This window comes from Cynara cardunculus (assembly GCF_001531365.2).
Source record: "Cynara cardunculus var. scolymus isolate 2C chromosome LG 11, CcrdV1, whole genome shotgun sequence".
Taxonomy (NCBI): Eukaryota; Viridiplantae; Streptophyta; class Magnoliopsida; order Asterales; family Asteraceae; genus Cynara; species Cynara cardunculus.
The window spans coordinates 5,963,976-5,975,698 of record NC_037538.1 but is presented as its reverse complement, the minus strand read 5'-3'; the positions used below and the strand labels follow the sequence as shown (position 1 = coordinate 5,975,698).

Genomic DNA, 11,723 nt, shown 5'->3' with positions numbered 1-11,723 from the left:
AAAGATAATAATTAAGTATTCTGTTAGAACTCAATGATTATCCTAATTATATTTTAGATTTTTTATATTTAAAATGAGATGTTTATCCTGTATTTGATTATGTTTATCTGTAGTTAGTTACACGAATTCAGATATGAAGCTTTAATAAGTTATACTTACGCACAATCTACTTGTAATTTTGAGTTTTAAGTAATATGCATTAATAAACAGTACTTTACGCATAAAAAATGGTTTTTAAGAGTTTTTGTCAAATGCTTTATAATATAGTATAGATTACTTAAAATTTAAGATTACAAGTAAATTGTGCGAAAGTCCAACTTATTAATGCTTCATTTTGAATTCGTATAACTAACTGTAGATAAACATAATCAAATACAAGATAAACATCTCATTTTAAATATACAAAATCTAAAATATAATTAGGATAATTGTTGAGTCTTAGCAGAATCATTATCTTTGAAAAAAAATTATTGTTCAACCAAAAAATAAATTACTTCACTATTTGACATAAATTAAATTACAATAAAAAAGAGTTAAAGAAATTGTAAAAAAAACGAGAACTTTTATAATGTCTTCGAATTTATTTTTATTCAAAAGTAAAAACATTATATTTCTCAAAACCACATAAATCATATTATATCAACCGATACAAAAAATAAAACGAAATATTAAAATGAAGATGTATCTGGCTGCATTGTATGAGTACTCTTCTAGTATGTATGTATACATACATACATACATAGATGAAAGATCGTGCGAGAAGTTAAACATTTTGTGAAAATGTGAGAAGTTTCAATATCGTATATGATTACATTCCTTTGGGTGTGCGTAATCACATATGATCAAGCGTCTATGTGTTGCCAATGCAATGTGTTTAATCATATATGATTGAACTTGTATATCATGTGTGTAATCATATATGATATTGAAATTTATCGTCTTTTCGTAAAATGTTTAACTTTTCATTTGGACATGCCCCTATATATAATATGGTTGGGTTCTGGGGATAATAAGAGTTATGATTAAAAAAAATACATTCAACTACCTTTTGTTTAACTATTTTTATAATTACGATCGTAACTTTAACAGATTCATGCATGTGAAAATGATTATATATATATATATATATATATATAGAGAGAGAGAGAGAGAGAGAGGAGTGATCAAATAAAAACCGCCCTCATTTATGTAAACCGTGCAAACCACCTTCATTCGTCGATTTCATTGTTTAATCTTATGAAATTTTTTCATGAAATTGTTTAATCTTGTGAAATTGTTTCATATAATACTTTTTTTGATCAAGTTGTTTCATATATGGTTGTGAAATTGTTTCATATAATACTTAATGAAACTGTTTCATGTATTTCTCTAAAATTAATGAAACTGTTTCATGTATTTCTCTAAAAATTAAAATAACGAAGATGATAATATCTATGATTAACACCCTCCACAATAAAAATGATTAATCAACCTCTCATAATTACAAAAAAATGAACAAAATGAAAAATTATGATTGGTTGAATGAGGTTTGTACAAATTGAGTGGTTTGCATTTGATCGCTCCCCGATATATATATATATATATATATCAATTGAACAAATAAAGATAAATTTGAAGATAAGGGTAGATAAATGTAGTTGAATGTAATTTAAGGTACTGAAAATAGTTGAAGATAATTAAGTTTATTAGAAAGTCAACTCATATGACGGTTCAAAAGTGTTTTTACTATTATCACCATAACTATTATTCTTACACGATCCTTCATCCATATGTATATAAGTACTAAAATTATTAATTTTCTAATTTATCATTTGATTTTTGGTTAAGATTAGATCTCACGGTTATCACAAATTACTGAGTTCTTCTTTGAATAGCCCCCATATATACACACACATATATATAGGCAGAGATACAAACGAGAACACCCATGTTTTACAAAAATTGGAGAACACTGTTAGGCTACCAAATTAATAAATACATAATAAAAATTAAAATAAATCAGTATTTGTCAATAATTTTCTGTTATATTATATTTGTCTCTATATGTTGCCACTATCATTGAAGACTTCTTATGTCGATATCTCCATTATTGATAATGATGTGATAATGCTTTGTTAAATCAAATACTTCTTATGATATGATTTTGTTGTGATAATGATATGATTTTACAGTGATTATAGATTAATACGAAACAACGTGATTTTCTTTAATTATTTAGTTTCATTTCCTTAATTTTAATTATGAGTTAAATAATTTATAGGTCCGTCATATTTTGGTAAAACGAGAACGTTGTCATTTGAATCTCTCCGTATATATACGATTGATTCTTTAATAAATGTGACAATTTCTTTTGCATGTACAAATTATTTCTTGTACATTTGAATTTATTACATATCTTTTTGTGACATGAACCACCAAATGCTTTTTCACTTGTTTAGAAACCATTAGGAGCCAATGAGTATCTCATTACTTTGCCTACCCCACCTCCACTCATACTCTTGGCAAAAATTACAAAAACGACCTCTGACAATATTGAACGTACACATTCAACCCTCTGTCGGATTTAACATGTTATGTCTAATTTAACGGAATTTTCAAGGACCGCTTTTGTATAAAAAAGCTAGTTCAAGTGCTATTATTGTAAGTTACAAAGATAAAACTAACAACGTCTCAAATAACTAGTTTTGTAATTTGCTTTGTTATAGTCGTTAATATTATATACAAATGTGTGTGACCATCGTTAGATATAATTCAGCTGGTACAAGAAAGAAGTTGAAAGAGGATGATCGGTAAAACGTGAAGTCAATGGTAAGGTCAAACCATGCTTCAAAACACATATTGTAATGTTCTATAGCTCATCATCATCTCATCAATATACCACCAAATTGTTTGTCTTATTTTGTTTTTTTAATAATATTTTCAATTAAAATGAAATATATATGGATGGTATTAATTTGTATTTGGAAAAAAAAAATTGGATATCAACTCTTCAGAACTTAGTAAACTCAACTTTATTAATGACGAGAATTAATTATTTGGGACAGACAGACTGGTAAAACAGCAGTAGCAACAGATACAATTGATTTATTTAGTTTATATCTAATGACATACAATTTGTTAAATGATTTTTTAAAAATGTGTTAATAATTAGTAGGCTTAATGTTAAATTTTTAATCTTTTTTCATTATAAAATGCTTGGTTGAATTAATATCTATATATATATACACTATATTATAAAGCATTTGATAAAAACTCTTAAAAACCATTTTTTATGCATGAAGTACTGTATATTGATACATATTACTTAAAATTCAAAATTACAAGTAAATTATGCACAAATACAACTTATTAAAGCTCTATGTTTGAATTCGTGTAACTAACTGTGGATAAACATAATCAAATAAAATATAAACATCTCATTTTAAAATATAAATAATCTAAAATATAATTTGTATAATCATCGAGTTCTAACAAAATAACTACTTATTATCTTTATAAGAAAATTATATTATTAAAACAAATATAAATTATTTCGTTATTGAACATAAATTAAATTATGATAAAAAATTGAATTAAAAATTACACAAAAAATGAGAAAATTTAAATAGTTAATTTGACACTAATATCGATATATTTTTGTCAAATTTTTATGATATCTTCAAATTAATATTTTATTAAAAAATAAAACATCAAGATGGATCTCGTTGCATTGTGCGAGTACTCTTTTAGTATATCTATACTATATTATAAAGCATTTGACAAAAACTTTTAAAACTATTTTTCTTATGCGTAACGTACTGTTTATTAATGCATATTACTTAAAACTCGAGATTGCAAGTAGATTATGTGTAACTAACTGCAGATAAACATAATCAAATACAAGATAAACATCTTATTTTAAATATAAAAAATTTAAAATATAATTAGGATAATCATTGAATCCTAACATAATACTTAAATATTATCTTTATAAAATTTATAATATTAAACCTAAATTAAGTTAATTCATTACATTAAATTAAATTATAATAAAAAATTAGAATTAAAAAAATAAACAAACAAGAACTTTTAATTAGATAATTTGATACTAATATTGATATATTTTTTACAAATTATATATGATATTTTTAAATTTATATTTTATTCAAAAATAAAAATATTATCGCTTTCTCAAAATCATATGAAATTGTTTTATATCGATATGGATAAAAAATAAAACGAAACATTGAAATGAAAATATATCTCGATACATTGGACAAGTGCCCGTTTAGTATATATAAAATAAGGAGAAAAAAAAAAGGTAGAGCACGTGATCCGAACGCACCGGATTAGAGATTGGGCTTAATATATCCCTTTCTTTCCTGCAGACAAGAAGGAAAAACAGTTTTGGTTGTCAAACAAACTCCTCTCTTCTAGTTTCAAGAATCATAAAATTGCAAAATAACCCCTGTAGTTTAGGTATAATCACAAAGGAAACCATTGAGTCTTTTATTTTCAATTGAATCATCATATCCTCTAATTGCAACAGCCAAGAAAGGGCGTATGTGAGATTTTCCTGAGCGATGAAAAACAACAAGATTTTTCATCTCAATTTGAATAGAATCGGTTCCAAATGCACAAGGTATTTAAGAAATTTCAAAACTGGAAACCGACTCGTGGACTCGACCTAACCTGACGGCACTCGACAACACCCACTGTTACGGGATAAGCCACTTGCGGTTTGTTTGGGTTATATTGTTAAGAGGGTTATATTCGTAAACACCTCTAAACCAGAAGGTTTTTGGGAAATTGGAAAGCAACAAAACCCCACCAGTTAACTCTGGTTAACTTTTGTCTGACCCTAGTCAAATCAAGCAAAACAATTATCCCTAATCTCAAAATCTTAATCACATTTTGGACCTTTTTGTTCTTAGTAAAAAAGACTTGTTGCCTTGCTTTTTAGAGCTCTACCATTTGACTTGCACCTTTACAAAGACTCTTCTTCCTCTCTGTCTCGCGATATATTCAAATTCTCATGATATTTTAATACACCCCCACCTGCAAGAAAAAAATTGAAATCTGCTCAGCTCATGACAGAGAATAAATAAAATGATATTTTAATAAATAAATAAATAAGAATTGGGTTTTTAAAACCAGTTTAAAAAGGGAAAAAGGATTGCTTCCTTTAAGATCTTTGTTGTTATGCTGGCTTCTGAAGATACAACAGAGTTTCTTCAGATCCGAAGAAAAAGGTAAGAAAGAAAATACAATTTTAAATCTTTTTTAACCCACACACAATCAGATAAAATTGAATTACACACACATAGTGTGTGTAAGAGTTGTACTAGCAATACAATATTATATATATATATATACATACACAGAGAGAGAGAGAGAGAGAGAGAGATATAGAGATGTATCTGTGTATAAAGCTTGGACTTTTTGTAGTGATCCAAAAGAGAGTCCTAGAGAGAGAAGGAAAAGAAAAAGAGGAGAGAGAAAAGCATTGAATGAATCTTTTTCTTGTGAAATCTTTGTTGTGGCCTGTGGGTTTGAATGCATGAGTGTGTGGGTTTTTTCTTTAGTGGGGGAGTTGATGATGGACTTGTTCTTGACTGTGGTGAATATTCTATCACGATATTGACCAGGAAAAGGGCAAGAAATCGCTTAATTGTTGTGGGTTTTCCCCTTTTTTATCTGTGAATTAGCCTTCTATTCCTTACGTTTTTTGGGTAAAAAGTTTTGATCTTTAAACTCGAGAAAGATTAGGGTTTCTGAAATTCGAGATTTTGTGCCCTAAAATTTGCTTGAAAGCCGTGAATTTGGGATGCGAGATGTGATTTCAAGAAGACAATGAGAGTCTACTTTGAAGATTGGTTCTATTGATTCTCTGTTCATGCAATTTTTAAGGTTTATCCTGGGATTATCTGGAGATTTTGAGAGGTAAGCAAGACAAAATTCCAGCTTTATTAAATTCAATTTATGGTTTTTTTGATTGTATGTTGTTTGATTAGTCTCTTTTAATGTTCATAATATTTGATTACAGCATTTACGCTGAACTCGAGCATTAAAAAAGAAGAGGGGTTATAAATTCACCATATGAACTGAAGAGTTCTTTTGGGAATTTATAGAGGCTTAAAAATTCTTGATTGGGAAAAAAATATGATTACTTTTATGGATTCAAAAGAGAAATTGAAAGAAACTGAGAGATGCTTAGATTCTCAGTTATGGCATGCTTGTGCCGGCAGCATGATTCAAATGCCGCCGGTGAACTCGAAAGTGTTTTATTTTCCCCAAGGACATGCGGAGCATGCCACCGGAAATGTGGAATTCAGGGACCGGAACGGTCAGTCAAGGGTTCCGGCATGGATCCCTTGTCGAGTTGCTGCTGTTAAGTTCATGGCGGATTTGGATACCGATGAGGTCTATGCCAAAATCAGGTTGATTCCGGTGAGTGGATCCGGCGAATTTAGTTGTTTTGATGATGAAGACACAGGTTCTCAGAATGGAGGATCATCGGACGGCCAGGTTAAACCGACATCGTTTGCGAAGACATTGACACAATCCGATGCCAATAACGGTGGCGGGTTTTCCGTTCCGAGGTATTGCGCCGAGACGATATTCCCACGGCTCGATTACTCGGCGGACCCACCAGTACAAACCATTCTGGCCAAAGACGTTCACGGCGACACCTGGAAGTTCCGGCACATCTACCGAGGGACTCCACGGCGACATTTACTGACCACTGGATGGAGTACATTTGTGAACCACAAGAAGCTTGTGGCTGGAGATTCAATCGTCTTTCTAAGGGCGGAAAATGGTGATCTCTGTGTAGGAATCCGACGAGCCAAGAGGGGGATCGGTGGCGGTCAGGAAACTTCATCCGGTTGGAATCCGGCAGGTGGCAACTGTGTCATTCCATATGGCGGTTATTCGCCATTGATGAGAAATGGGAGCGGTGGCGGCGGCGGCAGCGGCGGTGGGAATACGACGGGGAAGGTGAAAGTAGAAGCTGATTCTGTGGTTCAAGCAGTGAAACAAGCGACAAATGGGCAGCCGTTTGAGGTCGTGTTCTACCCAAGGGCTAGCACGCCGGAGTTTTGTGTCAAGGCGTCGCTGGTGAAGAACGCAATGCAGATCCGGTGGTCACCGGGGATGAGGTTTAAGATGCCGTTTGAAACAGAGGATTCGTCGAGAATCAGTTGGTTCATGGGAACGATCTCTTCGATCCAGGTTGCTGATCCTATTCGTTGGCCTGATTCCCCCTGGAGACTATTGCAGGTACCATTGGAACTCGGCTTGTTTATTTTAGTGTTTCGAGCATTTAATTATGATTACGATTTTTATGAGAGTTGTTCAATTACGATTCAGGTGACATGGGATGAGCCCGATTTGCTTCAAAACGTGAAGCATGTGAACCCATGGCTCGTAGAATTAGTATCGACCATGCCTGCGATTCATATGTCGCCTTTCTCACCACCCCGAAAGAAATGTAGGCCGTCCCAACACCCTGATTACCCCATGGACACCCAAATACCCATCCCGATTCCCGGCCTGTGCGGACCCCACTCGCACCTCTTTGGTGGGCCCACCACCGGACCTTTCGGCTACCATATCCCGGAGAATTTGAACCCTCATCATCCTGCTAGCATGCAGGGAGCCAGGCACACTCGTTATGGTTTATCTCTCTCAGATATCCAACTCAATAACAAACTGAATTCAGGTTTTTCCCCGACCACCACGAAACCCTCCCACATCCACCCATTCTTGAACAAACCGGCTATATCTGAGCCTGTTTCCTGTCTGTTAACCATCGGGAACTCAACCACGGCCTCAAAAGAAGCCGAAACCCCCAAAACGTCCCAGTTCCTGCTTTTTGGTCAGCCAATTCTTACAGAGCAACAGATCTCCGAAAGAGGGCATGTCTCAGGGTCCGGGTCCGGATCTGGATCCGGATCCGGGTCTGGACAAAACCACCACCGGGAAAGCGAATTGAACTTAGAGACAGGACATTGCAAGGTATTCATGGAATCAGAAGATGTGGGCCGTACCCTCGACCTCTCTCTACTCAATTCATACGAAGAACTATGCAAAAAACTAGCAATCATGTTCAAAATCGAAAGCTCGACAATGGTGAACCGTGTTCATTATTGGGATGTCACCGGAAGCCTAAAGCACATCGGAGACGAACCATACGGGTAAGATGAAGACTCCGAGCTTAGGTTACCATTTTACGTATTAGTTTTAGTTTCACAATCTCACCACTTTGATTCGTATGTGTTGTTGGTACAGAGAGTTTGCGAAAACAGCAAGACGGTTGACGATCGTAACGGATCCAAGCAGTAGCGAAAACAACGTTAATGGTTCATGAAGAATATGTAGAGAATGATGTGTTTGGTTTTGGTTTTGGTTTTGATTTGGACCATGTTTTTGGTTTAGTATCTGAAATGAAAGTGGTAACTTCTGCAGCGATTTTGTTGCTGGGGTACTTTTGTTTTTGTTTGATGTTGTTAAGGTTGCGAATTTAAATCATATTTAAATTGATTGTGTGTTGTGTTGTGTTGTAAAAATAAGAAAAAAAGAAAAAGAAAAAAGGAATTAATTTAGTGTGTTAAAAAGTGGTTGTTGAAGGAAGAATTGAATTTAATTAATGGAAAAGAAAAGGTGGATATTTCGTGCACGCTTGGGAAAAGCAGGAAAAAGCCAAAAAAGGAATTTCATAATAATAAATAAATAAACGGTCTGACCACTCTCTAATCAACCATTAGCTACTACCCATTCACCTCACTAAACATAATATAACATCATATCATATCATATGTTTTTTTAAATTCATATTATATATATATATAATATACCTTTATGAATATAAAAAATAAGTCTTGATGTTAAAAAGTGTAGAAACTGTTTTTTAGAGTACTTAAAGTGGGATTAATTTATTTATGTGTTTTCAGTTATTATTAATATTAGTAAATAGTAAAAATAGGAATGGATTATTTGAAGAGTCGCAACATCACGAAGCACAAAGTCAACAAAAAAGCTGTAATTATAAAGAAATTAAGGGACACACACGTGAAAGGTGACAAGAAACTAGAAGAGGTTCACGTGTGGGATGCGTCAGCCGACGTCATCCGTATATTTTTGTTTTTGTAAACTTAATATTTAGATATTAATAAATAAATAAATAAATAATTAGTAATATATATGGAGTTGGAGTAGAATGGAGTGTTGGTGAATAATAAAAAAGAGGGGACAAAAAGTAGGAGTTGAATAGAGCATGAGTTGGATCACGTGCATTTCTCCAAACAACGTTTCATCTACGGACCCATAATTTATATATATATATATATATGTTTCTCTCTTTTATTTACTTTTTTATCCACCATTAAATTAATTAATACCTACATAACACACCATCTTTTTTCATAAAAGTTGATTATCAATAAATCCAACCAGTTTTATATGAACATATCTTTAAAAGGACCAATTTAAAAGTAAGATAAAACTGGGTTATTTGATGAAAATATGATTGAACTCATGACCTTTCTTGTAATTGAACACAATATATATTATTTATAATGTTGAAAAAGATGTTTTATTTATATAATTAATTAGAGAAATTAAGAGCAAGGAAAGAATCAATACCCATTTCCAAAGCCCCTACCTTTGTTTTCCTACACTAATATTAATACCACTCTCTTCTTTTTCTGTTGAAACAAACACCATTCTTTGTTTTCAGCACCCACCAAACAATAAGTCCCACAATACATGCCATAGTTTCTACCCATGCTCACTTATTACGATTACTATATCTTAATCACTAATACATGTATATGTCTGTCTATATGATGTTGTGTGCATATGGATATGTCTACATGAACTTATTTTTTTAATACAATAAACACATCATGATACCTCATCTGTTTTTTACTCAATAGATTAACAGGCGTAATAAAATATTAAAAATCTATGATTATTATCCATAATTAGGATGATATCAGAGAATTTTCCGAAGCTAGGGGGCATCACTATAAGCATGTCACACAAATGAGTAAGACTGCATAATATTCGTTTGTTCAGTAGAGTTGGAGGTTTTTATTTTAAGAAGAAACTTGACTGATTTATTTTGCATAAAAAAACATCAGGCATAATAAGTGGCACAAAAATGGATCAAAACAAAATATCAAGTGTAAGATCCAATTCATGTTGGTTTCTCGAGATTTGTCCGCCTTTAACTAAAATTTACCTTAAAAAATTCCAAATAACTTATTGCTTGATCTATTTATTAAATGGTTTGTTAAAGTAAATCATAGATAATTTAATGAAGACATTATTTTCCAACAAAAACTTTAATTGAATAAATTATGAAAAAAAGGCCAAAAATTGATTGTTATGAAAAATGAGTGGCCTTTTTTGAAAGATCCAAAGTTGTGTCCCACCGCCAACACCAAAAGTGGCCACTATCCCCATTTCATTTAATTCACGGTATGGTTCCTTTGTCCTTCCTCCTCCACCTTTCACTTTTTCTAATTTTACCCCAATAGTTTTTTAAATTACTTTTCTTAACCCGTTTTCTTTTTTTCTTTTTCGCAAAATATCACTTACAATTATAATAATTTTTCCAATTTTACCCCAACATTTTTTTAATTACTTTTCTTAAACCGTTTTCCTTTTTTCTTTTTCACGAAATATCACTTATATAAAATGATATAAGAGTTAGGAGATTTTTTTACCTGACTGCTGTATCTTTTACAAATACTTTATTTATTAAATCAAGTGTAAATATGTTGAAAATATATATACATGAGGTGTAACAAGTACATAAACTTTATGATTTCGTGTCTAAAATATCCTTTACGTAAAAGTATATGAGTTAAATAAAATATTTTGCTAATGTCTATCAGATATTCTTTAGAAAAAATTGGACCATATGTAAAAGGTAAAGCTTTAGTTTGTCATTGTTAGATTGATGCATACACTTAGTACTTTATTAAGTTGACAACTGACCAAGAACTTGACATACTTTTTGTAACACCCTGAAAGCCTAAATCAACGGACTGATCCAAAAACTTCGAATCCAACTTAAAACCATGGTGAAAATTATTGGTAGCCCACTATAAGGACTTATAGGAAACTAACTATTCTTACTTTATATCCATATGAGACGAGTTGTTACATTTTTCCTATGTTTTCACGTAACATGCTTTTTACTAGGATTTGTTGTTTTTTAGTTGTTGTTGTTAAGCTCTTTATCATTTATATTTACTTCTACTACAACATTGAGCAAAAAGCAACTCTAAGTTAAGCTTTCTTTTTCCTTGGTACATAAATTGACCACCAAAAAGTCCTAAACTACAATAAAAACATGTTACTGACGTAAATTTGAACAAGTACGACATTAAAGGCCACTCGAGAAAAAACGCACCATAAAAGTTGAGGAAAACAAGACAAATTTAGTTATCTTTTTCTCATTTCATTTTCACAAGACTTTAACTTTTTTTTATTATTATTTTGATTTTCCTTTAACCAGATCGATGAAACTTGTCTATTATTTAGTATATTAAATTTTTAGTTATCGTAGCGTCATATTCATTTGATCAATCTATTTCATGTTTTGATGACTTTTTCTCCACTTGTCTTATTATTTGGCAAAAATGACATAATCGATTTGGATTGATGTCAATGTGAACATTCACAAAGGACAAGTATGTCCAGAAAATATGAATTCTTGCTTGATCATGATG

At 31.8% G+C, this 11,723-nt stretch overlaps 1 protein-coding gene across 1 annotated transcript; it reads left to right on the top strand.

Annotated features, from left to right (window-relative positions):
* Positions 1 to 6,141: 6,141 nt before the first annotated feature.
* Positions 6,142 to 8,552, top strand: LOC112521959 (auxin response factor 18-like). Its single transcript, XM_025130983.1, has 3 exons — positions 6,142 to 7,260; positions 7,351 to 8,177; positions 8,272 to 8,552. The coding sequence occupies exons 1-3, from the start codon at positions 6,142 to 6,144 to the stop codon at positions 8,348 to 8,350; spliced, it is 2,025 nt and encodes a 674-aa protein (XP_024986751.1). The 3' UTR covers positions 8,351 to 8,552.
* Positions 8,553 to 11,723: the final 3,171 nt, after the last annotated feature.